Source organism: Oncorhynchus keta, unplaced genomic scaffold (genome assembly GCF_023373465.1).
Source record: "Oncorhynchus keta strain PuntledgeMale-10-30-2019 unplaced genomic scaffold, Oket_V2 Un_contig_8605_pilon_pilon, whole genome shotgun sequence".
Classification (NCBI taxonomy): domain Eukaryota; kingdom Metazoa; phylum Chordata; class Actinopteri; order Salmoniformes; family Salmonidae; genus Oncorhynchus; species Oncorhynchus keta.
Window position 1 is genome coordinate 32,644 of NW_026290143.1, and position 26,623 is coordinate 59,266.

Here is a 26,623-nt window from a genome sequence, read left to right on the forward strand (position 1 = left end):
CCCTGCCTGGGGATAGCAGCACATAAATAACACTGTGTTTCCCTGACAGAGGGCCATTTCCCCCAGTAAGCCTGCCCTGCCTGGGGATAGCAGCACATAAATAACACTGTGTTTCCCTGACAGAGGGCCATTTCCCCCAGTAAGCCTGCCCTGCCTGGGGATAGCAGCACATAAATAACACTGTTTCCCCGACAGAAAGCCTCAATGACACCAGGCACTGATCTATGACTGAATAACCAGAGCAGAGGAGAAGAGGAAGGACCTGGCTGCTTTATGAAGACTTCAGCACCTCTCCACTGTGGTGTAGATCACGTCTCTCCCCAACCACAGGTACATCAGGTAGACAGGGAACATGAAGGGCTTCCCAATAGAGGGATTCATTGTGGGACAGTGGCTCTCTGGGTGGAACCAGTGTAGGGTTGTACAATTCTGCTAACGTTCTACAAATTCACAGGTTTTCCAGAAATCTAAGTTGAGAAGATTCCCTGAATCAACACGGAATAAATAGGACATTTAGAATCCTTCACCCAGGATGTCTGGAAAACCTGGGGATTCTTGGGAAAGTTACCCACATTTTTCAAACTGAAACGTGTCTCGGAGGCCAAGGAGGATATTGTTTGTGATACAAGGGTTAACACCAGGATGCTTCCAGAATCCTCTCTGAAATGGTGTCTTGCCAAAGACAGATGAAGGAATTCTCCAAGCTTTGTTTTTCTTCTGTTTCGTCTTCTCTCTCTCTCCCCGTCATTCCTCAGTGACTCAAACTGTATATTCGGCTGGTAAAACTTTCATTTTATGGTTGCAAGTATTAATTAGTGATATTCTGGAATCATTAGTGCTTTTTAGTGCTCTTGAAGATTAATATCAAGGTGGCATTTATCTATGAAACATTATATCTTGCTACATTGTGATAAAAGAGCCTGTATATTCTGGGCCTATGGCTGTCCAAAGCTGAGGTGTGTGTGAAGTCCACGTCCATTAACAAAATACTTTATTAGCGCCATTAAAGGGAGAGGCAATATTTAGCTTAACTTGCATTTGGCAGCCTAACCCCATATCCCTGTCTACTGCATTTTAGAGAGGTCTATGTGGCAAACCTCTCAGAGTAGGAGTGCTGATCTAGGATCAGGTCCATCCTGGCCATCTAATGGTGTTCATTGTGACCTAAAAGACAAACAATGATCCTAAATCAGCTTTGGTGTCCTATGGGGGGAAAGCCAGGGGTTCACAGATGAGGAGATGACCTGGAAATTGTTGTTATTATGATATGCCTGAAATGTCAGGAAATGTGGAAAACCAAGCAGAGAATACCACCGCTCCATCATACAACCCATGTGATGCTGCCTGGATGTGATGTCAGCTCAGTGCCACTGATCTGATGGCTCTCTTATGACTGCAGAATGGTCCGCTTCAAATGTTCCCTCTCATTTACAAATGAGACGTGTGAAAACACCAGCTCCACAGCAGAGCTCCTAGTCCCCTCGTGGCTCTGTTCCAATGGCAACCTATTCACTATATAGTGCACTACCCATAGGGCTAAAGTCAAAAGTAGTGCACTACAATAGTGCACTAAAATATATAGAGCAAATGGTGCCTTTTGGGACAAGAAGCCTTGGCTCTGCTCCAGTATCCATACTAGCATACTACTTAGAAGGAAGTGAGGCGATGTACTGGACATGCGTTCTAAGTGGGAGCCTCAGAATGTGTGGAACATTCTGGAACATTTAGCTGCATTATCTCTCTTGTAACTCCCTGTCTGTTGCAGAGCAGTATAACCACTCCTCCCTCTTCTCCTTCCTCTCTCCATATTCACTGTAATATATTCGATAACTAATTATGGTAATTCATGACATCTCCAATTAGCTGTGGGCTTTATCGCCCCGCGGTGCCGTAAAGATCTGGATTTATGTTTGGCTTGAATGTCACCCAGAGGACAGGCAGTGGACTGCTGCTACATCACTCAGTTGAACAGAACAAAACACAGACACTTTACTGGTAAGGAGAGACAGAGGGGTGGAGAGAAACAGAGAAAGAGAGAAAGAAATAAAGAGATAAAGGATGAAATAGTGAGTGGAGAGAACAGAGGGAGCAAAGAGGTGGGCAGTGGGAGAAGAGAGGAGAGAGAGAGAGAGAGAGAGAGAGTAAGAAGAGGGGGAGAGAGAGAGAGTAAGAAGAGAGAGAGAGAGTAAGAAGAGAGAGAGAGAGGAGAGAGGAGAGTAAGAGAGAGAGAGAGAGAGAGAGAAGAGAGAGAGAGAGAGAGAGAAGAGAGAGAAGAGAGAGAGAGAGAGTAAGAAGAGAGGAAGAGAGAAGAGAGAGAGAAGAGAGAGAGAGGAGAGAGAGGGAGAGAGAGAAAGAAGAGAAAGAGAGAGAGGAGAGAGAGAGGGAGAGAGAGAGGGAGAGAGAGAAGAGATAGAGAGAAATAGCACAGTTGGTAGAGCATGGCGCTTGTAACGCCAGGGTAGTGGGTTTGATTCCCAGGACCACCCATACGTAGAATGTATGCACACATGACTGTAAGTCGCTTTGGATAAAAGCGTCTGCTAAATGGCATATATTATTATATTATATTAGAAAGAGAGAGAGAGAAAGAGAGTAAGAAGAGAGAGAGAAAGAAGAGAGAGAGAAAGGAGAGTGCGAGAGAGGATAAGAAGAGAGACATAGGGAGAGAAAGAAATAGAGAATGAAATAGTGAGTGGAGAGAACAGAGGGAGCAAAGAGGTGGGCAGCGGGAGAAGTGAGAGAGAGAGAGAGAGAGAGAGAGAGAGAGAGAGAGAGAGAGAGAGAGGGTAAGAAGAGAGAGAGAGAGGAGAGGAGAGAGAGAGGAGAGGAGAGAGAGAGAGAGAGAGAGAGAGAGAGAGAGAGAGAGAGAGAGAGAGAGAGAGAGAGAGAGAGAGAGAGAGAGAGAGAGAGAGAGGAAGAGAAAGCCACTGTAGACTATTGAGATGCAGACAGAATAATATGCCTTCCTCAACACAGACTCAGGCCCGGAGGTCAGAGCCCAGATCCTGTCTGCCAAACAGCCCCTCAGAGGGCCATTACCCCCACTGCTGACAGTGGGTCGTCCTCGCCATTTCAATCAGGCACACAGCAGGACTGCCCATCTGCCACACAGGGCTCCTCTGCAGGGTCCCAGTCTCTCAGGTATTATAAAAGCAACACAGAACTTCCATGGCCGCTTTGTCTCCCTCTTCCTCCCATGTTGTTTCTCTCCTAACTTTATACAGTCCAGGTTCACTCAGATCTCTCATCTTTTTAATCAAGCCTTCTCATTTCAACAAGCACAGACCTTCTACGTCCCAAATGGCACCCTAATACCCATATAGTGCACTGTTTTTGACCACCAGAGCCCTATGGGTAGTACACTATGTAGAGTAGGGGAATAGGGTGTTATTTGAGACTGAGATTTTTAATTAAGTCTATTCACTTCAACAGGCACAGACATTTCTCCGAATCAGCAGCAGCGTAGCGAGGCTGTTCCTTAATGATATGGTCCAGTAGCCTAAAGCAGGCCAACTTGACTCATCGGGAAATTAATTATCCCACCTCTTACACATCTTCAGAAAATACAGACCATTTACCAGTGTGTGAAAAGACTAAGAGTGGGTTTACACAGGCAGTCCAATTCAGATTGTTTTGCCCAATTATTGGCGAAATATCTGATCCGATTGGTAAAAAAATAAATTTTTGTCAAAAGATCAGAATTTGTCTGCCTGTATAAACGCAGCCTAAATGAACCAAGGGAATCCTAGGACTGGTTTCTCAGAGTAAATCCTAATCAAAGACTGAAACGCTATTTCATGGAACATGCTTTTTAGTCCAGGGTTGATCTTAATTTCAATCTGGGAAACCAGATGATTTTTTCTCTCTAAATCAATTAAATGAATGTAATGAATGAATGAATGTCCTTCTGTAGCTCAGTTTGTAGAGCATGGCGCTTGTAACGCCAGGGTAGTGGGTTCGATCCCCGGGACCACCCATACGTAGAATGTATGCACACATGACTGTAAATCGCTTTGGATAAAAGCATCTGCTAAATGGCTTTTTTTTTTTTTTTTTTTTTTTTTTTTAAATACTGTTTATCTTACGGGCAAGCCCACTTTTATAACTATATCTATATAAATAACAATACCACCCACATCAAATGCATGCCAGAGTGTAGCCCATAGAGATGATATTGCAGTGAGTTCTAATTCCATGGTCGTCTCTGTGAAAGAACACAGGTTCTGACATCATCAGTGGGGAAAAGCTGGACCAGTTGAGCTGTTGGAATTACTGCAGACCAGACAGGGACTCTGATGCCACCTGGTGGTTGGTTTTTCATACTGCACAGCAGAATACACTGGGTAGAAGAGCCCCCCAAGTACTGACCTTGGATCAGCTTGCTATCACCCAATCCTCAGCGGGTCATAAGGGGGTAAATGGAAAACTGACCTGAGATAAGTGTCTAGTAGAGGCAATGTGATCCAACTCTGCGTGGAATGGCATGCAAACAAAACAAACGAACAACCAGGAGCAGTATCAAGTATTTATGAAATATGCCTAACCTCTAATATACACATGTATTTCTCAGCCAAAGACTCCATAAGCGATTCATTCTAGACAGTTCACAATACAAAGACTCCATAAGCGATTCATTCTAGACAGTTCACAATACAAAGACTCCATAAGCGATTCATTCTAGACAGTTCACAATACAAAGACTCCATCTAGACAGTTCACAATACAAAGACTCCATAAGCGATTCATTCCAGACAGTTCACAATACAAAGACTCCATAAGCGATTCATTCTAGACAGTTCACAATACAAAGACTCCATAAGCGATTCATTCTAGACAGTTCACAATACAAAGACTCCATAAGCGATTCATTCTAGACAGTTCACAATACAAAGACTCCATAAGCGATTCATTCTAGACAGTTCACAATACAAAGACTCCATAAGCGATTCATTCTAGACAGTTCACAATACAAAGACTCCATAAGCGATTCATTCTAGACAGTTCACAATACAAAGACTCCATAAGCGATTCATTCTAGACAGTTCACAATACAAAGACTCCATAAGCGATTCATTCTAGACAGTTCACAATACAAAGACTCTGTATCAAAAGGTGAAATGCGGCGATAATAAATGAAACCAAAGCAGTTTACTGAACTCAATCTGCCGAGACAACCCCTTAAAGCGCTTAGCGAGATCAAGATGGACACAACATGCATCTGATATTTTTCATTTTGCTACAGACAGTTGGCTTTGCTGCTTAGTTCAGTGTCCTTTTCAGATATGGTCTGTTTCCATGCATCTCACATGGAAGATGATTGGATTTAGATGCCCTGAAACAGAACACAAAAACACTACACATTAGTGTTGCTGGAACAATCCAACAGTTATTTCACCCATGACTGAGTTGCATGATCTAATACCTACTCAGGCCTTTAAATGGCGTACAACTCCATGAGGTACTCTTTAGGAACGATGCCAACAGACCCCTTCATCTCCCCGATCCACCAACCATAGTTCTGGTACTCCTGATAGAGGAGAGAACAGAGTGAAGTAGAGAAAACAGAGAGCGAGAGGAGAGAGAAAACAGAGAGCGAGAGGAGAGAGAAAACAGAGAGCGAGAGGAGAGAGAAAACAGAGAGCGAGAGGAGAGAGAGAAAACAGAGCTACAAAACAGAGAGCCAGAGGAGAGAGCCATATGTAGAAAACAGACACCCTGGACCAGACTACACCAACCATATGTAACAGCTCTGGCCCAGGTTGTTACATATGGTTGGTGTAGCTCTGGTCCAGGGTGTTACATATGGCAGGTGTAGCTCTGGTCCAGGGTGTTACATATGGCATGTGGAGCTCTGGTCCGGGGTGTTACATATGGTGCTCACATAATGCCACATGATGAAGGGCATGCATGTTAAGCGCTGGTCCAGCGGTAGCTCTGGTCCAGGGTGTTACATATGGCAGGTGTAGCTCTGGTCCAGGGTGTTACATATGGCGGGTGTAGCTCTGGTCCGGGGTGTTACATATGGCAGGTGTAGCTCTGGTCCGGGGTGTTACATATGGCAGGTGTAGCTCTGGTCCAGGGTGTTACATATGGCAGGTGTAGCTCTGGTCCAGGGTGTTACATATGGCGGGTGTAGCTCTGGCCCAGGTTACACCAGCCATATGTAACGACCTGGGCCAAAGCTATGCCAGCCATATGTAACGCCCTGGGCCAGAGCTATGCCAGCCATATGTAACGGCCTGGACCAGAGCTATGCCAGCCATATGTAACGCCCTGGGCCAGAGCTATGCCAGCCATATGTAACGCCCTGGGCCAGAGCTATGCCAGCCATATGTAACGCCCTGGACCAGAGCTATGCCAGCATGTGTAACACCCGGGACCAGAGCTAAAGCCACATAAGAGGAAAAACTGTCCTGATCCAGAAGACGATGCCAGCAGAGAGCTGAAGCCAATTACCTCATCTAATTAACTACACACTGAAACACATCAGTGTTTATGCCATTATGTGAATGTCACAATCGTCTTGTTAATGTGTGACATGATGGAATTGACATTTGGTCCCAAGCCCCCTGGGAGTGATACAGGCTTCTGTGTGTGTGAGCTTCCTGTGTCTGTTGTAGAAGTCAGCCACACCTCAGTGTGGTGTCAGTGTGGTGTCACACCAGCCCAGTGTTGTCTGCTGCTAGGTAAGTCATGGCTGCCTGACTGAGTGTTGGGGGCTGGAAGCTGGGCCTCACTAATACACTGGAGGTATATGGGACTTATGAGGAAGGAGGGAGCACAGACCCCACACTGTGACAATATATGAGCACACAAACAAGTACACACACACACACATTGTGCAGCAGGCTACTTTAGGTTAGATAGCCTGATACAACACCGTCTAACACTCTGGGGGGTCTGGCAGCTGGGGGGGCACTGTTCGCCCAGGCTATTCCTGGTCTCTAGATAGTGAGTGTGTGTGTGTGTGTGTGTGCAGCCCTTCCTCCTCCTCCTGGTGCAGCTGGTCTGTGTGAGCGTCCAGACAGGTTTTATGGTCATTCCCTCCCTGCAGACCACAACCCCCAACACCAAGGTTCCAGGTCAACTGAAGGCTCTTTCAGTCTGCACACTATAACCCAATGAAAGGACAACGTGATTCCTGCTTCTCTTCGATACAGGAAGAGAAACCGGATGTGGGCTGTTGACATGTTTGTTTACTCTGCACATTGGCATTGCACAGCATCTCTGATCATTCACCCTTTCAGGTAGGATTAAACACTTTGGCCATAGAATGATAACATGGATGAATAGATAATAAATCATTACACAGTAATAAACTGCACGGTTGGTAAAGAAAGGCGGTCAGTCGTTTTCAGAAACTGAAGCTGACAGTTCTTATATCAACCACTAGATGGCAGGCTTGATCATAAAAACAGCACTTTCATTGAGTCTCAGTAGAAACTGTATATATTTCTTCCAGCAGTCTGAACACAGGAGGACCTTCCTCATTGACTACTGCATTGTATTCACCACAATAAGAGACTGATGTGAAACACTGCAAAGTTTCATTATTTTGGCCAGTGACGCTCCGCAAATACATCCGTCATTAAATCACTAAGAAAGTGAATGGATGATGGGAGGTACAAACTATGTAGTGGGTTACGCAGCCTTCAATTACAACATATTGGAGAGATGATTTAAATGGCTGATTACACATCAACAATGTTTAATCCATTAATGGATTCATATTTTAGGCCACTCCACACAATCGCTCTTTAATTCCCCACACCTGGCATACTAACACCCTCCTACACCTCGCTAGCTGACAAGCCTCGGAAATTGGGTTCCCACCACACGTCCTCACCTGGTCTGAATGGAGTGGAGGACTTGCCATTTCCTGAGAACACACATCCCCATTAAGGCCATGCCTGGCTTGGTGAGAGGGACACCTAGCCAACAACACTAAAAACCTTTCCATTGTGACACAACTAATCCCCATCACACAGAGAGGAGAGAGAGGCTGCATCCTTTAAGGCACCTTATTCCCTACATAGTACACTGCTTGTCACCAAAGCCCTATGGATCAGTAGTGTCCTATGGGTCCTGGTCAAACGTAGTGCACATGTAGGTAGTAAGGTGACATTTGGGACACAAACAGAGAGAGGGCCCAGACCCAGGCCCACCTCAGCCTGCCGTTCGGGCTACGGGCTACGGGCTACAGGCTACGGGCTACAGGCTACAGGCTACGGGCCAGCCCCTGTCATATGAAATGTCTACTCCTCAGAGGGTCCAGCAATAACTGACCACTTTAGGTGGTCTGTCTGGTCTGGTGCAGCCATTCATAGAGACCTTTAGAAATACCACAGAATCTAGTAACACTTGGCATAAGGAGAAGGAGAAGATAACTAGGTAATATAACATGTTTTAACTCTTAATTTAGGATTTTTTGCAAACTATTTGCTATGTCATGGAACATGTCAAGCCATTGTGATTGAATAAGTGCATCATGTGTGTATATAGCTCTTCACAACGAGCAGGACCCGCGTCGAGCAGGACCCGCGTCCAGCAGGACCCGCGTCCAGCAGGACCCGCGTCCAGCAGGACCCGCGTCCAGCAGGACCCGCGTCCAGCAGGACCCGCGTCCAGCAGGACCCGCGTCCAGCAGGACCCGCGTCCAGCAGCCGTAAGCCTGTGAAAAGGAGATCATCCTAAACCTCTAAGGACTGCTGATGATCCCTGTCTGGAGGTGAGAGTGAGGATGAGGAGGGTTGCTTCCTACAGCCCAGACCGACCTTGCTGAGGATGTAGATGGCGTCTCCCCGTCTGAAGGACAGTTCATCTGGTTGATCTCCTGTACAGTCCCATATCCCCTGATAGTAGTTCTGGTAGTCTGTGATCTTATTCACTAGATAGACAGAGAGAGATTATAGGAGAGATGGATCAATCGAAATGTCCCCCAGTCTCTACAGTACATGGGTGGTTATTGTGATGTCATGGTGTGTAACCTACTCAGGTGGTAGAGAGCTAACAAGAGGTCTTCCTCTGACAGAACAATAGACTAGTCATCTCTCCCTCCCTGTCGCCCTCTCTGATGTGGTAGAGAGCTAACAAGAGGTCTTCCTCTGACAGAACAATAGACTAGTCAACTCTCCCTCCCTGTCGCCCTCTCTGATGTGGTAGAGAGCTAACAAGAGGTCTTCCTCTGACAGAACAATAGACTAGTCAACTCTCCCTCCCTGTCGCCCTCTCTGATGTGGTAGAGAGCTAACAAGAGGTCTTCCTCTGACAGAACAATAGACTAGTCAACTCTCCCTCCCTGTCGCCCTCTCTGATGTGGTAGAGAGCTAACAAGAGGTCTTCCTCTGACAGAACAATAGACTAGTCAACTCTCCCTCCCTGTCGCCCTCTCTGATGTGGTAGAGAGCTAACAAGAGGTCTTCCTCTGACAGAACAATAGACTAGTCATCTCTCCCTCCCTGTCGCCCTCTCTGATGTGGTAGAGAGCTAACAAGAGGTCTTCCTCTGACAGAACAATAGACTAGTCAACTCTCCCTCCCTGTCGCCCTCTCTGATGTGGTAGAGAGCTAACAAGAGGTCTTCCTCTGACAGAACAATAGACTAGTCAACTCTCCCTCCCTGTCGCCCTCTCTGATGTGGTAGAGAGCTAACAAGAGGTCTTCCTCTGACAGAACAATAGACTAGTCATCTCTCCCTCCCTGTCGCCCTCTCCTCCTCTATGTTCTGTGCCCAGATATCTGACTGATAACTTTCCCCATGTTAGAGATGCACACAATCACAGGACCAGATCAGGTGTTGCTGATGTGTGCTTATAAAGGTTCAGGCGTAATGCTGGGAAAGAGACTCTGTGGTATACTGGAGCCTCAGAGCAGAATGTGTTGCCTCCGCTCATAAAGACCAGGTCCTCTCTGGGCAGCTGGAAAAATTACATTTGACGGTACATTATGATGCAACTGCAATGATAACATAGATGTTCTTCTTCTGTGTTTTATCTTCCTGCCATATGGTGTTCAACCTGTTGGATGTTGCCCAGCCATCTTATCTCAGGAGGACCACAATGGAAATAAGTCCCAGACTCGGTGTTCTCCTCCAGGATTTTACTAATGTGCATGTATGGATTTTCAAGATTTATGTGGGCTTGTTTTTTTATATGATCTAATGAATAAACTAAACGTCTCCGTTTTCCCCTATGAAATGTACAGGGGATTGAGCCTCTATAGCTTGTATACATGGTAACACAACACTCAGAACATTTCTTGTGTGAGTGGTTAAACGTAGCTTCCAGTTTGTTTGTACTGACGTTATGCAAAGGCATGTGGTTAAATGCGGAACTAGTAGGATCTAACTGAAATGTGTTTATTTCAAGAACAGTGTGAAATGCCTCAGAGTTGCTTTTTCACTTCCTGTCCATGTCATCACGACTTCCCTTTCACAGTGTCTCAGAAGGCCTTCTCTCTAAACTGGCATCTGCAAAGATCTGAACCACTCTGAAGTCTGTGTTTGGTGAGGTTAAAGGATGAGAGGCGGGTGCAGGCAGGTCTCTCTCTCCACTTACCTGCAGCTGTAGTGGGTGGGGTGGGTTTGCTGTGTGGCGTGGGTGGTTCCACCTTGGGCTTTGGAGGTGTGGGCAAGGGAGGAGAGGACATGTCCTCCTCTGTTGGGAAAGATAAAGAGAGAGATAAATCCTAATGAATGACATCACATGAACATGGGGGACTTGATCCCAGATCAGCACTTCTACTCTGAGACTGTAAATGGCCCCAGACAGAGAGAGGGTCAGATGTGGGTCTGTGAGGGATGTAAATGGCCCCAGGACAGAGAGAGGGTCAGATGTGGTTCTGAACAACGTGAGGGATGTAAATGGCCCCAGGACAGAGAGAGGGTCAGATGTGGGTCTGGATAACGTGAGGGATGTAAATGGCCCCAGGACAGAGAGAGGGTTGGATGGGGGTCTGAGGGATGTAAATGGCCCCAGGACAGAGAGAGGGTCAGATGTGAGTCTGGATAACGTGAGGGATGTAAATGGCCCCAGACAGAGAGAGGGTCAGATGTGGGTCTGGATAACGTGAGGGATGTAAATGGCCCCAGGACAGAGAGGGTCAGATGTGGGTCTGATGTGACAACGTGAGGGATGTAAATGGCCCCAGACAGAGAGAGGGTCAGATGTGGGTCTGGATAACGTGAGGGATGTAAATGGCCCCAGACAGAGAGAGGGTCAGGTGTGGGTCTGAACAAACGAGAGATGTAAATGGCCCCAGGACAGAGAGAGGGTCAGATATGGTCTGGATAACGTGAGGGATGTAAATGGCCCCAGACAGAGAGAGGGTCAGATGTGGGTCTGGATAACGTGAGGGATGTAAATGGCCCCAGACAGAGAGAGGTTCAGATGTGGGTCTGGATAACGTGAGGGATGTAAATGGCCCCAGGACAGAGAGAGGGTCAGATGTGGGTCTGGATAACGTGAGGGATGTAAATGGCCCCAGGACAGAACAAGGGTCAGGTGTGGGTCTGAACAACCGAGAGATGTAAATGGCCCCAGGACAGAGAAGGGTCAGATATGAGTCTGGATAACGTGAGGGATGTAAATGGCCCCAGACAGAGAGAGGGTCAGATGTGGGTCTGATAACGTGAGGGATGTAAATGGCCCCAGACAGAGAGGTTCAGATGTGGGTCTGGATAACGTGAGGGACTAAATGGCCCCAGGACAGAGAGAGGGTCAGATGTGGGTCTGGATAACTGAGGGATGTAAATGGCCCCAGGACAGAGAGAGGGTCAGATGTGGGTCTGGAACTGAGGGTGTAAATGGCCCCAGGACAGAGAGGGTCTGTGGGTCTGGATAACGTGAGGGATGTAAATGGCCCCAGGACAGAGAGAGGGTCAGATGTGGGTCTGGATAACTCGATGGATGTAAATGGCCCCAGACAGAGAGAGGTTCAGATGTGGGTCTGGATAACGTGAGGGATGTAAATGGCCCCAGACAGAGTCTCAGATGTGGGTCTGGATAACGTGAGGGATGTAAAATGGCCATCTGACAGAACAAGAGGTCAGATGTGGGTCTGGATAACATGTAAATGGCCCCAGGTTCAGTGAGAGGGTCAGATGTGGTTCTGAACAACTTGAGGGATGTAAATGGCCCCAGGACAGAGAGAGGTGTCAGATGTGGGTCTGGATAACGTGAGGGATGTAAATGGCCCCAGGACAGAGAGAGGGTCAGGTGTGGGTCTGAACCATGTAAATGGCCCTCAGGACAGAGAGAGGGTCAGATGTGCAGCTGGATAATTTGAGGGATGTAAATGGCCCCAGACAAGAGAGAGGGTCATAGATGTGGGTCTGATAACGTGAGGGATGTAAATGGCCCCAGGACAGAGAGAGGGTCAGATGTGGGTCCCCTATGAAATGTACTGAACAACGTGAGGGATGTAAATGGCCCCAGACAGAGAGAGGGTCAGATGTGGGTCTGGATAACGTGAGGGATGTAAATGGCCCCAGACAGAGAGAGGTTCAGATGTGGGTCTGGATAACGTGAGGGATGTAAATGGCCCCAGGACAGATGAGGGTCAGGTTGGGTCTGTAGAATGTAAATGGCCCCAGGACAGAGAGAGGGTCAGATGTGAGTCTGATAACGTGAGGGATGTAAATGGCCCCAGACAGAGAGAGGGTCAGATGTGGGTCTGATAACGTGAGGGATGTAAATGGCCCCAGACAGAGAGAGAGGTTCAGATGTGGGTCTGGATAACGTGAGGGATGTAAATGGCCCCAGGACAGAGAGAGGGTCAGATGTGGGTCTGGATAACGTGAGGGATGTAAATGGCCCCAGGACAGAGAGAGGGTCAGATGTGGGTCTGGATAACGTGAGGGATGTAAATGGCCCCAGGACAGAGAGAGGGTCAGATGTGGGTCTGGATAACGTGAGGGATGTAAATGGCCCCAGGACAGAGAGAGGGTCAGATGTGGGTCTGGATAACGTGAGGGATGTAAATGGCCCCAGGACAGAGAGAGGGTCAGATGTGGGTCTGGATAACGTGAGGGATGTAAATGGCCCCAGGACAGAGAGAGGGTCAGATGTGGGTCTGGATAACGTGAGGGATGTAAATGGCCCCAGACAGAGAGAGGGTCAGATGTGGGTCTGGATAACGTGAGGGATGTAAATGGCCCCAGACAGAGAGAGGGTCAGATGTGGGTCTGGATAACGTGAGGGATGTAAATGGCCCCAGACAGAGAGAGGGTCAGATGTGGGTCTGGATAACGTGAGGGATGTAAATGGCCCCAGACAGAGAGAGGGTCAGATGTGGGTCTGGATAACGTGAGGGATGTAAATGGCCCCAGGACAGAGAGAGGGTCAGATGTGGGTCTGGATAACGTGAGGGATGTAAATGGCCCCAGGACAGAGAGAGGGTCAGATGTGGGTCTGGATAACGTGAGGGATGTAAATGGCCCCAGACAGAGAGAGGGTCAGATGTGGGTCTGAACAACGTGAGGGATGTAAATGGCCCCAGGTCAGAGAGAGGGTCAGATGTGGGTCTGGATAACGTGAGGGATGTAAATGGCCCCAGGACAGAAAGAGGGTCAGATGTGGGTCTGGATAACGTGAGGGATGTAAATGGCCCCAGTCAGAGAGAGGGTCTGGGTCTGGATAACGTGAGGGATGTAAATGGCCCCAGGTCAGAGAGAGGGTCAGATGTGGGTCTGGTTAACGTGAGGGATGTAAATGGCCCCAGGACAGAAAGAGGGTCAGAATCTGGAACACGTGAGGGATGTAAATGGCCCCAGGACAGAGAGAGGGTGTGTGGATCTGAATAATGTGAGGGATGTAAAGTCCCAGCTAGTCAGCCACACCTGTTGTTTAACATGCTTGTAACATAGAAGTTACACAACACAAGAACAAGGTTGTGTCCCAAATGACACCCAATTCCCTTTATAGTGCACACACACAGACATGTACACACACACACACACTCAAAAGTTTGGCATCACTTAGAAATGTCCTTGTTTTTTTCCCATTAAAATAACATCATATTGATCAGAAATACAGGGTAGACCTTGTTAATGTTGTAAATTATTAAATGACTATTGTAGCTGGAAACGGCTGAATTTTTATGGAATATCTACATAGGCGTACAGAGGCCCATTATCAGCAACCATCACTCCTGTGTTCCAATGGCACATTGTGTTAGCTAATCCAAGTTTATCATTTCAGAAGGCTAATTGATCATTAGAAAACCCTTTTGCAATTATGTTAGCACAGCTGAAAACAGTTGTTCTGATTAAACAAGCAATACAACTGGCCTTCTTTAGACTAGTTGAGTATCTGGAGCATCAGCATTTGTGGGTTCGATTACAGGCACAAAATGGCCAGAAACAAAGAACTTTCTTCTGAAACTCATCAGTCTATTCTTGTTCTGAAAATGAAGGCTATTCCATGCGAGAAATTGCCAGGAAACTGAAGATCTCGTACAACGCTGTGTACTACTCCTTTCACAGAGCAGCACAAACTGGCCCTAACCAGAACAGAAAGAGGAGTGGGAGACCCGGTGCACAACAGAGCAAGAGGACAAATACATTAGAGTGCCTCGTTTGAGAAACAGACACCTCACAAGTCCTCAACTGGCAGCTTCATTAAATAGTACCCACAAAACACCGGTCTCAACGTCAACAGTGAAGAGGCGACTCTGGGATGCTGGCCTTCTAGGCAGAGTTGCAAAGAAAAATCCATATCTCAGACTGGCCAATAGAAAGAAAAGATTAAGGTGGGCAAAAGAACACAGACACTGGACAGAGGAACTCTGCCTAGAAGGCCAGCATCCCGGAGTCGCCTCTTCACTGTTGACATTGAGACTGGTGGCAATGCCATTGGAACACAGGAGTGATGGTTGCTGATAATGGGCCTCTGTACCATATTCTCTTTTTAGATTTTTTCTTTTATAATTTGTTTCCGGGTACAATAGTAATTTACAACATTAATGTCTACACTGTATTGCTGGTCAATTTGATGTTATTTTAATGGACAATATTTTTACATTTTCTTTCAAAAACAGGACAATTCTAAGTGACCCCACACTTTTGAACGGTTGTGTGTGTGAGTGAGTGATAGAGAGAAGTAAACAGTAGTTAGTATGTACACCTCAATTAATTCACAGCTATGTGTTTATGTTAACGAGAGCGAGCAGAGAGAGGAGAAATGTACCGTCAACATTGCACCACCCTGCCTGAGTCCCAAATGGCCTGCTATTCCCTTTATGAGCCACTACTTTTTCATTCAGGTCCATTGGCCTCTGGTCAAGAGTAGTGCACTAGAAAGGGAAAAGGGTACCATTTGGGTCTCCTCCCCCATCTATCCCATAATACGGATAGTAGTAATAACATGACAGAGCCAGAGCATAGAGGATGTGTCAATCAGGAAGCATCCATTCAAACAGTCCTCTAGAGGAACAGGATTCTTGGTTACATTCTCTGACAGAGTACACAGTGTGTGTGTGTGTGTGTGTGTGTGTGTGTGTGTGTGTGTGTGTGTGTGTGTGTGTGTGTGTGTGTGTGAGAGAGAGAAATGGCAGACCTGGGAGTTCTTCGTAGATGTCATCGTCAATAGGCGCCGCCTCGACAGCGCCAATGTCATCGTATGTCTCTTGATCCTCCTCGTCCAATGGAATGACCCCTGACATGTCTGCAAACACACACAGCCACCCACACACACACAGCCTCGGATTAAATAAGGGAATTAGTCTATACTTGTTACTATTAAAATATTCATAAAATACTTGACATGAAAAGTGCATTGGATAAAATATGAGGTCTGATGGTGAGTATTACAAACCTCTCAACACAAAATCTATCTGCTCCACCCATTCCTCTGCCTCTTTCTGAGATGACGCACAGAACTGAGAGAGCAGAGAGAGAGAGACGGAGAGACAGAGAGACAGAGTGTGAGAGACAGAGTGGAGAGAGAGAGAGAGAGAGAGAGAGAGAGAGAGAGAGAGAGAGAGAGACACAGAGAGAGAGAGAGAGAGAGAGAGAGACAGAGAGAGAGACAGAGACAGAGACAGAGAGAGAGACAGAGAGAGAGACAGAGAGACAGAGACGGTCAGAGAGACAGAGAAGAAAACGACAGTAAGTAGTTGCCCCTAAATTAATTAACATAAACAAATAGCCCTGTATTTATACATTAGCTAAACTTTCCTCAAGGAAGGAAAAAACTAGCTAAGAAACCTGCATATGTATGTGAGAAATACTTTACCAAAACTCTAAATGTGTGTGTTTTGCATCATCATTATGTTGTGGTCAGTGGCACTTTGCTTCTTGAAAGTCCAATCTTTTGAAAAAATCACTGCTGACATGCAAAACATTTTGGGACTGTATCAACAGAGGACTAATACAAAAATGTAAAATATAGTTTGAATGGATTTTCCCTTTAAGATGTAAATCATAGTTCACAGACACGAGGTAGTCCGGCGTCCCATTGGGACAAAGCTCCGTGGCTCTGAGACCATCTGCAGGGGAACAGGGGAACGTACTGCCTGAACACCTCTCCACAATCCCCAACCAACGTGACTCCTGTTCATTTCAATGTGTTGACAGTTGGAGAAATTGCTTGAGCTGAGCAGAGAACTCAACAAGTATGAAAGCCAAAGGTCCAATATTGTAGAACACTGCTGTGTGGACGTGTCCACGTTTTGGACTATGATCCAGGTTTAAAGGGACGGTATACCAGACAGATACATCTTAGTCTTGGACTAAAAATCTATTTCAATGAGATTCTATATATTCTCCAGGTCTCCAGGACTCGGGTGAATCGGTGTCCGGGAAACCGTCCTATAGTGGTTTCAGAAATGTTACATGGACAGACTGCAATGATTAGCGTATGGTATGCCCCTAAGTGTCATCCAGAGACGAGCTCTCTCACCTGATATACTCGCTTGTCAGAGGAAGAAATTTCAAAGCAGCAATCTTTCTTGGAATCTTTTCGCAGGGTGTTATTCATCTTGACACTGTAGCCATCAATTGCAAACTCGCCCTTCTGCTGCTTGTCTGTCAGAGGAGAGAGAGAGAGAAACAACTACAACAACAAGTCATGATTACTACAGTAACATCACTGCTTGGCTAGAAATTATATATATTCAATAAAAATTTAAAACTATGAAAAGATCAAATATACATTCCCAAACACCTCAAACTACAGTGGTCTGGGAAGTCATGAATGTTGAGTACCTTTCTCACTACCGTAGTAGTAGAATGTCTGGTTGAGTACATTTCTCACTACCGTAGTAGTAGAATGTCTGGTTGAGTACCTTTCTCACTACCGTAGTAGTAGAATGTCTGGTTGAATACCTTTCTCACTACCGTAGTAGTAGAATGTCTGGTTGAATACCTTTCTCACTACCGTAGTAGTAGAATGTCTGGTTGAGTACCTTTCTCACTACCGTAGTAGTAGAATGTCTGGTTGAATACCTTTCTCACTACCGTAGTAGTAGAATGTCTGGTTGAATACCTTTCTCACTACCGTAGTAGTAGAATGTCTGGTTGAATACCTTTCTCACTACCGTAGTAGTAGAATGTCTGGTTGAATACCTTTCTCACTACCGTAGTAGTAGAATGTCTGGTTGAATACCTTTCTCACTACCGTAGTAGTAGAATGTCTGGTTGAATACCTTTCTCACTACCGTAGTAGTAGAATGTCTGGTTGAATACCTTTCTCACTACCGTAGTAGTAGAATGTCTGGTTGAATACCTTTCTCACTGCCGTAGTAGTAGAATGTCTGGTTGAATACCTTTCTCACTACCATAGTAGTAGAACGTCTGGTTGAATACCTTTCTCACTACCGTAGTAGTAGAATGTCTGGTTGAATACCTTTCTCACTACCGTAGTAGTAGAATGTCTGGTTGAATACCTTTCTCACTACCGTAGTAGTAGAATGTCTGGTTGAATACCTTTCTCACTGCCGTAGTAGTAGAATGTCTGGTTGAATACCTTTCTCACTGCCGTAGTAGTAGAATGTCTGGTTGAATACCTTTCTCACTACCATAGTAGTAGAATGTCTGGTTGAATACCTTTCTCACTGCCGTAGTAGTAGAATGTCTGGTTGCTCAAAGCGCACCATCTCTTCTGCCACTCTGTGCCAAAGAAGCTGTGATCTGTGGAAGACAATGGGAACTTCACCATCAACATAGTCATACAATCCAGAATCTGGAGACTCATAAACAGTGTTGTTTCCCCAAAAGTCCCAGAGTGTGTATTGTGTATGTTAGTAAAGACACCAATGTCGTATATAAACAGTGTTGTTTCCCCAAAAGTCCCAGAGTGTGTATTGTGTATGTTAGTAAAGACACCAATGTCGTATATAAACAGTGTTGTTTCCCCAAAAGTCCCAGAGTGTGTGTCGTGTATGTTAGTAAAGACAACAATGTCATATATAAACAGTGTTGTTTCCCCAAAAGTCCCAGAGTGTGTGTCGTGTATGTTAGTAAAGACACCAATGTCATATATAAACAGTGTTGTTTCCCCAAAAGTCCCAGAGTGTGTGTCGTGTATGTTAGTAAAGACACCAATGTCATATATAAACAGTGTTGTTTCCCCAAAAGTCCCAGAGTGTGTGTCGTGTATGTTAGTAAAGACACCAATGTCATATATAAACAGTGTTGTTTCCCCAAAAGTCCCAGAGTGTGTGTTGTGTATGTTAGTAAAGACACCAATGTCATATATAAACAGTGTTGTTTCCCCAAAAGTCCCAGAGTGTGTGTCGTGTATGTTAGTAAAGACACCAATGTCATATATAAACAGTGTTGTTTCCCCAAAAGTCCCAGAGTGTGTGTTGTGTATGTTAGTAAAGACACCAATGTCATATATAAACAGTGTTGTTTCCCCAAAAGTCCCAGAGTGTGTGTTGTGTATGTTAGTAAAGACACCAATGTCGTATATAAACAATATATGTGTATATATTTTAATATATGCATGTCAATGGAAGAACCCCACCCTTCCTGCGTTTCTCCAGGTGTCCGGCCTTGAAGACAGACTGGAGGTCCTGAGCTGCCACGGCTAGAGACTGCTGAGCACCTATAGGCAGAGAGACAACGATGCAAGTCTATCAGCCTTCTATAGCAACCTTCTTTACGTTCTCATCATTTAGATCAATGACTATGGCTAAGCTGATTGGACAACTGTTACTTAGGAAAAACAGGAAATAGTACAGTTTTGCTTTGTCTTTTCTTGCTCCCGAAAACCAAGAAGACCTACTACACAGTCCCCGACTCCAATGAATCTCAGTGAAAATGCACCCGTACAATGTCCAAAAAGAGGGTAACACACATCTTTGCTTATTTGGTTTGTCATCAGTTGGGTCGATATAGAAGTTAAGCATCTTTTAGTGCAGAAGAGAACAATATTTTGCAGCCAACTAGTGCAACTTCAATGCAAATGTTCAACTCTCTGTGTCAAAGTTGCTCCGAGTGAAAGAGGGGCCATAAAACTGGCAGCTGTTTAAAGGCCAATAAAACCCAGACCCCTTAGCCTTTCACAACGTTTATCTTGATACTCTATTAACCAAAAGCAAATACACAAAACGCTGTGTAGGTTACTGTTATGGGAGAAAGACTACTGTATACTGTAGACTACTGTATACTACTGCATGCCTTTTCTTGGACTGTAGTAGAAATGTAAAGTAGTAACTGTAAACCTCTCGACTGCCACTCTGCGAGGTTCCAGGATGTGAGTAATAAACTATGCTTCTCTCTGTCATGAGGGGCCAACCCACAGCTGTGCCCTTCAAATAGCTTCCAAGTCAGTTGCCAAGTTACAACTGGAATGTCAATGGTCTCACAATTTCCTTCACTTCAGCTTTCTCTCTCGCTCACACACAGACTTGGTGAGAGAGAGAGAGATAACCACAAACACTACATGGACAAAAGTATGTAGACACCTGCTCATCAAACATCTCTTTCCAAAAACATGGCATTAATATGGAGTTGGCCCCACTTTGACTGCTATACCAGCCTCCACTCTTCTGGGAAGGCTTACCACTAGATGTTGGAACATTGCTGCAGGGACTTGCTTCCATTCAGCCACAAGAACATTAGTGAGGTCGGACACTGATGTTGAAGAATTAGGCCTGGCTCGCAGTCGGTGTTCCAATTAATCCCAAAGGTGTTCGATGGGTTTGAGGTCAGGGCTCTGTGCAGGCCAGCCAAGTTCTTCCACACAGATCTCGACAAACCATTTCTGTATGGACCTCACTTTGTGCATGGGGGCATTGTCATGCTGAAACAGGAAAGGGTCTCCCCAACTGTTGCTACAAAGTTGGAAGCACAGAAATGTCTAGAATGTCTCAACCAGCTTCTAGTCACCTGGAATGCATTTCAACAAGTGCTCAGCATGTGTGTGAACTCCACCAAGTTTGTTGGAAAAGCATTCCAGGTGAAGCTGGTTGAGATAATGCCAAGGGTGTGCAAAGCTGTAATCAAGGCAAAGGGTGGCTACTTTGAAGAATCTCAAATATATTTTGATTTGTTTAACACTTTTTGGTCACTACATGATTCTATGTGTGTTATTTCATAGTTTCATGTCTTCACTATTATTTTGTAATGTAGAAAATAGTAAAAATAAAGAAAAACCCTTGAATGAGTAGCTGTGTTCAAACTTTTGACTGGTACAGTATGTATGTATGTACGTTTGTAGATTGTATCAGAGTCTGGGTCCATTCCATTTCAATTCAGCATATAAACTGAAATTCTAGCTCATTCCAATTGTTTTCTTACAGAGAAGCATGAATTCCAATTTTAATTATTTTAATCCAACTCTGGTCTAAAGCCCTCGTGCTGACCCTGGTCTAAAGCCCTCGTGCTGACCCTGGTCTAAAGCCCTCGTGCTGACCCTGGTCTAAAGCCCTCGTAATGACCCTGGTCTAAAGCCATTTATCAGACGCTTTTATCCAAAGCTGACTTACAGTCATGTGTGCTGTGACGTACATTCTACGTATGGGTGGTCCCAGGTCTCAACCCACTACCCTGCGTTCTGAATGCGACCCTCCCATGCTCCTACCAACTGAGCTGACCACCCTGGTCTAAAGCCCTTGTGCTGACCCTGGTCTAAAGCCCTCGTGCTGACATTATGGTCTAAAGCCCTCGTGCTGACCATGGTCTAAAGCCCTCGTGCTGACCCTGGTCTAAAGCCCTCGTGCTGACCCTGGTCTAAAGCCCTCGTGCTGACCCTGGTCTAAAGCCCTCGTGCTGACCCTGGTCTAAAGCCCTCGTGCTGACCCTGGTCTAAAGCCCTCGTGCTGACCCTGGTCTAAAGCCCTCGTGCTGACCCTGGTCTAAAGCCCTCGTGCTGACCCTGGTCTAAAGCCCTCGTGCTGACCCTGGTCTAAAGCCCTCGTGCTGACCCTGGTCTAAAGCCCTCGTGCTGACCCTGGTCTAAAGCCCTCGTGCTGACCCTGGTCTAAAGCCCTCGTGCTGACCCTGGTCTAAAGCCTCGTGCTGACCCTGGTCTAAACGCCCTCGTGCTGACCCTGGTCTACGCCCTCGTGCTGACCCTGGTCTACGCCCTGTGCTGACCATGGTCTAAAGCCCTTGTGCTGACCATGGTCTAAAGCCCTTGTGCTGACCCTGGTATAAACCCAAGTGTTTGTGACGTACCTTCACAGGTCTCATCCTCCTTATCTGTGCGTTCTGAATGCAGTGACCCTCCATCATTGTTGCTGTCCTCCACTTCATCCTCTTCCGAGTCCTCTGCATCTCCTGGTTCAAAACGGTAGTAGTTGATGTATTAGAGTAAGACCCATGCACATCCCAAATGGACATCTATTCTCTACAAACACTCACTTTTATCTCAATCTCTTTATTCAAAGACTCAATCATGGACACTATTACTGACAGTTGTGGCTGCTTTGTGTGATGTATTATTGTCTCTACCTTCTTGCCCTTAATGCTAATATTTGTAACATGTTTTGTGCTGCTACCATGTTGTGTTGCTACCATGCTGTGTTGCTACCATGTTGTTGTCATGTTGCTACCATGTTGTTGTTGTTGTTGTGTTGCTACCATGTTGTGTTGCTACCATGTTGTTGTTATGTTGCTACCATGCTGTGTTGCTACCATATTGTTGTTATGTTGTGTTGCTACCATGCTGTGTTGTCAAGTAATTGCTGCCTTGCTATGTTGTTGTCTTAGGTCTCTCTTTATGTCGTGTTGTGTTGTGTTGTCTCTCGTCGTGATGTATGTATATCTTATTTATTTGACATTTTTAATCCCAGCCCCCGTCCCTGCAGGAGGCCTTTTGCCTTCTGGTAGGCCGTCATTGTAAATAAGAATTTCTTCTTAACTTACTTGCCTAGTTAAATAATGGTTACATAAATACAATTAAAATATAGAGCACTACATTTGACCAGGGCCCATAGGGGGGGGGGGTATAATCTGTGGAACATTCCAACTGGAATCCGCTCCAAAACCTTCATAAATATCAAAGTGGCCAAAAAAACAACACATACAAAGTTGTATAGAGGCAGAATAAGATACCGGGTAGGGAATGGGCTATTTCACCACGTTTATTCCCGAAAACTGTCTGTCCTCACTCTGGTAGCCTATGGACAAACATTAAGAATAAGCTACGTGGTGAGTTGATGCCTATTCGGCAGCTAGTTGGCTACGTGGTGAGTTGATGCCTATTCGGCAGCTAGTTAGCTACGTGGTGAGTTGATGCCTATTCGGCAGCTAGTTGGCTACGTGGTGAGTTGATGCCTATTCGGCAGCTAGTTGGCTACGTGGTGAGTTGATGCCTATTCGGCAGCTAGTTGGCTACGTGGTGAGTTGATGCCTATTCGGCAGCTAGTTGGCTACGTGGTGAGTTGATGCCTATTCGGCAGCTAGTTGGCTACGTGGTGAGTTGATGCCTATTCGGCAGCTAGTTGGCTACGTGGTGAGTTGATGCCTATTCGGCAGCTAGTTGGCTACGTGGTGAGTTGATGCCTATTCGGCAGCTAGTTGGCTACGTGGTGAGTTGATGCCTATTCGGCAGCTAGTTGGCTACGTGGTGAGTTGATGCCTATTCGGCTGCTAGTTGGCTGAGTTGACGTGGTGAGTTGATGCCTATTCGGCAGCTAGTTGGCTACGTGGTGAGTTGATGCCTATTCGGCAGCTAGTTGGCTACGTGGTGAGTTGATGCCTATTCGGCTGCTAGTTGGCTACGTGGTGAGTTGATGCCTATTCGGCAGCTAGTTGGCTACGTGGTGAGTTGATGCCTATTCGGCAGCTAGTTAGCTACGTGGTGAGTTGATGCCTATTCGGCAGCTAGTTAGCTACGTGGTGAGTTGATGCCTATTCGGCAGCTAGTTAGCTACGTGGTGAGTTGATGCCTATTCGGCTGCTAGTTGGCTACGTGGTGAGTTGATGCCTATTCGGCAGCTAGTTGGCTACGTGGTGAGTTGATGCCTATTCGGCTGCTAGTTAGCTACGTGGTGAGTTGATGCCTATTCGGCAGCTAGTTAGCTCGGTGAATTGATCATGTTACTTTGTATCCATTGTTTGTTGGCAACCTTGTACTTAAAGTTTTTGGAACATATTTCTGTTGGAACGTTCCACAAATTATACCCACCCGGAGTAAGGTGCCTTTTTTTAACACATCAACATCAAGCACACTGAGTAAAAACATACGATTCTCGTTGAACTCTTGAGGGTATCTGTAAGACACAAGAAGGAAGAAGGAAATTATGTAGTACACATAGTTGTACACATTGTACAACTGCAAAACAGCTATAGACAGAGTTATATTATTTAACTAAGGAGCTGTTGCAAAAGCACAAAGTATTTATGATAGGTCCTGCTGCAGTCTAAACATACCCAGATTTGACCTCTTTGATCCGCTTTATGAAGGCTTCTCTTTTCTCCTTTGCCTTCTTACTCAAATTCTCTCCTTTCAGACCATCGAAGAGGAAATCTTCAAGATCTTAAAAGGGAAAGAAATGTGAAGGCATCAAAGTTTCAGGTCATGTGATCACAATAATCAACCAGAATCATGCAGCCCATTCCCAAATATTTAATAGAGTTCTCAACTATACTCTAAATATTTTTTTTTTAAATCCCCGTTTTTAGGATACATTTCTAACTTTTACACATGACAAAAAAAAGTCAATTTTTATCCAACTTTTACACATGAAAATAGTGTCCTTTTTTGTTTCGGTATAATTGCTTTGGAGCGATAACCAAACACTTCGGATGCAAACGTGCGTACAATAGGTTGCCTGCCTACTCATTTCAATACTGCCAACTAATAAAGGAATCATATTAGTTACAACTCAATGGTGCACCTGTTTGTTTGTGGCAATCGTCTCAATGGTGGGAAGAACTCTACCATCCATATTGCAGTGAGACAGATACTTACTTCCTCTTTTTCAAAACAGTTATAAAATGTTTCTGGAAAACTTTACGTTTGACAACGATAGGATAGAAATCCATTACACTAACACGTCGATGAATAATATATCATATAAATACCTGAAATAAGCGTCGTTAACTCCTCCGGAATTGACCGCATAGCTTTACAAAGTCAAAAATCCAGCCAGGGTAGACTGAGAAACTCAGTTAATACGGAAGCTCTGGTGGGCTGAGAGATAGGGAAGTTACCGTATAAATTCACTAATCAAATACAATGACCACTGGCTACAGTGCAGTGACACTATTCAAATATAGACCGCGGACCGTATCCGTGCTTTCTTGATGCACCTGCACCGCCATCGCGTTTAACCTGCCCGCGCGGTACCTGCACGCATGCACGCCCAATAGTATTTCATAGAATGCGTTTTTCACACTGAACAAAATTATAAACGCAATATGTGACGTGTTGTTATGTTTCACTATATTGGATCACTACAATATATTGGTATCACTCCGCGGCGGAGGGATACATCCGAAGTGAGGATTTACACATTTACTCCGGTGTACACCTGTGTCAAGGCTGGGGTCCGCCCCTATATATAGACCCCATGGCCGCGACACAGACGTTCTCTTTCATTTTCTCGGCGGATGTACGTATGGGTTGGTGTACAAACTTTCTGAAGTTCGCTTGGTAAATGTAATAGCTTGCGTGGAAGTATACTCCCTGGCTGTTTGCAGCCTGGAGCAGCTGGCCACGTGGCCAGAACCCTCTTCAGTGCTCTACTCGCTGCGTGTGGTTGATCTGTATCTTCTGCCCGTGGTTTGTCTTGCTTATGTTTAGTTAGAGTTACGCTATGACTCAGTGTGCATCCATTAATATATTGGTGGCTCTCACTGCCACAGACTGTATTTACCTTACACATATTGCCGACTGGCTTGTTCTGTGTGTGTTGTGAATTGCTTTAATTACCCTGCAGGTTTTTTTTTCTTCATTCCCTTGCAGAATGTAAGAGTATTGTGGTGGGCTTCCACTATGTAGAGACATAAACTTTGGTGTTCCTTAACAGAGTTACTCAATATGGTGCCGTTTAGTTTTCTGCTTGGATATTAAACCGGCTAGGTAATATTGCAGTTGGCATAAAAAAACAAAACAACCCATAAATCAAATCCATTACCTGGTTGCTTCCCAGTTTTCTGCAGAGGTACTGGGTAATTTATCCCTCCAGGTTCCTATTCCTACAAGCTATGACAGCTGTTCCCTGTTGTCCAGTGATAGGCTGTTCCTGGGTGACTGTGCTGGCACTGTTCACCACTGACGCTACGAGCCTGACAGGCCATCAGAAGCCGGCAGTGGGGTTTCATTGCCCCCAGCGACTAGAGGCTATGAGGGGCCTACTCACTCGGGTAGCCACTACACTGGACATCAAACTGGTGGACAGTGATCACTCAATCTGTCCCCATCTCTGCTGAGTTCTGCGAGGCCTTGCAGGAGAGCTGGGCCTGTGCCATGGTCCTTCCGGACCGGGAGATTATAGCGCGGAACCCGCGACTGAAGTTGGGACCCCCCGGAGTCTTTGAGGACTTGTAAGCCACATATGGCGCCCATTGCTCTCTTGGCCGCCTTACCAATGCGGCCATGCTGCAGGCCTACCTGCAGACTCTACTGTCCCGGCTGCAGGAGGGCACAAAGGAGCTCCTCCGGGAAGTGATGGAGGTGTCTCTCCTGCTTTCCCTGCTCCAGAGGGATGTGGCCCGCTCCAACGGACAGGCCATGGCACAGGTGGTTACCTCCCGGCTCCATCTCTGGCTGGTCCGATCCGGTCTGCCAGCTGCTCTCCAGAGCACATTTGCCACTCTCCCAATCACCCCAGGGCTGACTTTTGGCCCAGTGGTTAATGACATTCTGGAGCAGACCGATGCGGTTCGTAGGGACCGGGAGACCCTGAGACGTTCATGCCACCTCCTCAGGCTCCGGGTCCAAGGCAGACGGACCATCGCCACCCACCTGAGCCAAACAACGGTGGGGTCCCTCTCCTGCCCCATCGCCTCATGTTGTGGGATGACTGCAGGGAAGGGCACAGTGTGTGGTGGAGCAACAACCTGTCAACCGTCACCGCCATAGGGACATGCCTGGGGGACCCAGGTGCTCGGGGGGCCAGAGGAGGCGCCGGCCTCATCTCCAGGTCTCAAAGGGCAAGGTGGGAGGAATGTGTGGAGTCCCCACGGGTGTTGTCCACAATGCTTCAGGGGTACCGACTCCAATTACAGT

The 26,623-nt window shown here is 46.1% G+C and overlaps 1 protein-coding gene and 1 long non-coding RNA gene across 6 annotated transcripts; both read right to left on the reverse strand.

Moving 5' to 3' along the window:
• Nucleotides 1-4,765: 4,765 nt before the first annotated feature.
• skap2 (src kinase associated phosphoprotein 2) lies at nucleotides 4,766-24,722 on the reverse strand. Of its 4 annotated transcripts, none has more exons than XM_052512537.1 (13): nucleotides 24,475-24,722; nucleotides 23,821-23,926; nucleotides 23,635-23,660; nucleotides 21,622-21,723; nucleotides 18,965-19,045; nucleotides 18,043-18,126; nucleotides 16,898-17,022; nucleotides 15,812-15,875; nucleotides 15,554-15,661; nucleotides 10,556-10,654; nucleotides 8,775-8,887; nucleotides 5,427-5,527; nucleotides 4,766-5,332 (listed from the first exon to the last, which is right to left on the reverse strand). In XM_052512537.1, exons 1-12 carry the CDS (start codon nucleotides 24,512-24,514, stop codon nucleotides 5,435-5,437), a joined length of 1,041 nt encoding a protein of 346 aa, XP_052368497.1. In that variant the 5' UTR covers nucleotides 24,515-24,722; the 3' UTR covers nucleotides 4,766-5,332; nucleotides 5,427-5,434. The 4 variants fall into 4 exon arrangements, with proteins under 4 accessions (XP_052368497.1, XP_052368498.1, XP_052368499.1 ...); XM_052512538.1 differs by having other exon boundaries at nucleotides 4,766-5,353; XM_052512539.1 differs by having other exon boundaries at nucleotides 5,423-5,527.
• Nucleotides 17,030-17,971, reverse strand: LOC127926893 (uncharacterized). Of its 2 annotated transcripts, none has more exons than XR_008125389.1 (3): nucleotides 17,923-17,971; nucleotides 17,763-17,802; nucleotides 17,030-17,682 (listed from the first exon to the last, which is right to left on the reverse strand). It is a non-coding gene; the product is annotated as an uncharacterized LOC127926893 (long non-coding RNA). The 2 variants fall into 2 exon arrangements; XR_008125388.1 differs by having other exon boundaries at nucleotides 17,030-17,722.
• Nucleotides 24,723-26,623: the final 1,901 nt, after the last annotated feature.

What these genes read in the sequence shown, in the direction of transcription:
- skap2 (XM_052512537.1), bottom strand. Translation starts at nt 24,514, where the DNA reads ATGCGGTCAATTCCGGAGGAGTTAACGACGCTTATTTCAG. An exon ending in CCCACCCACTACAGCTGCAG is followed by an intron (nt 8,888 to 10,555) that starts GTAAGTGGAGAG and finishes CTGTCTATCTAG; the next exon opens with TGAATAAGATCACAGACTAC. An exon ending in CCATCTACATCCTCAGCAAG is followed by an intron (nt 5,528 to 8,774) that starts GTCGGTCTGGGC and finishes CTCCTCTATCAG; the next exon opens with GAGTACCAGAACTATGGTTG.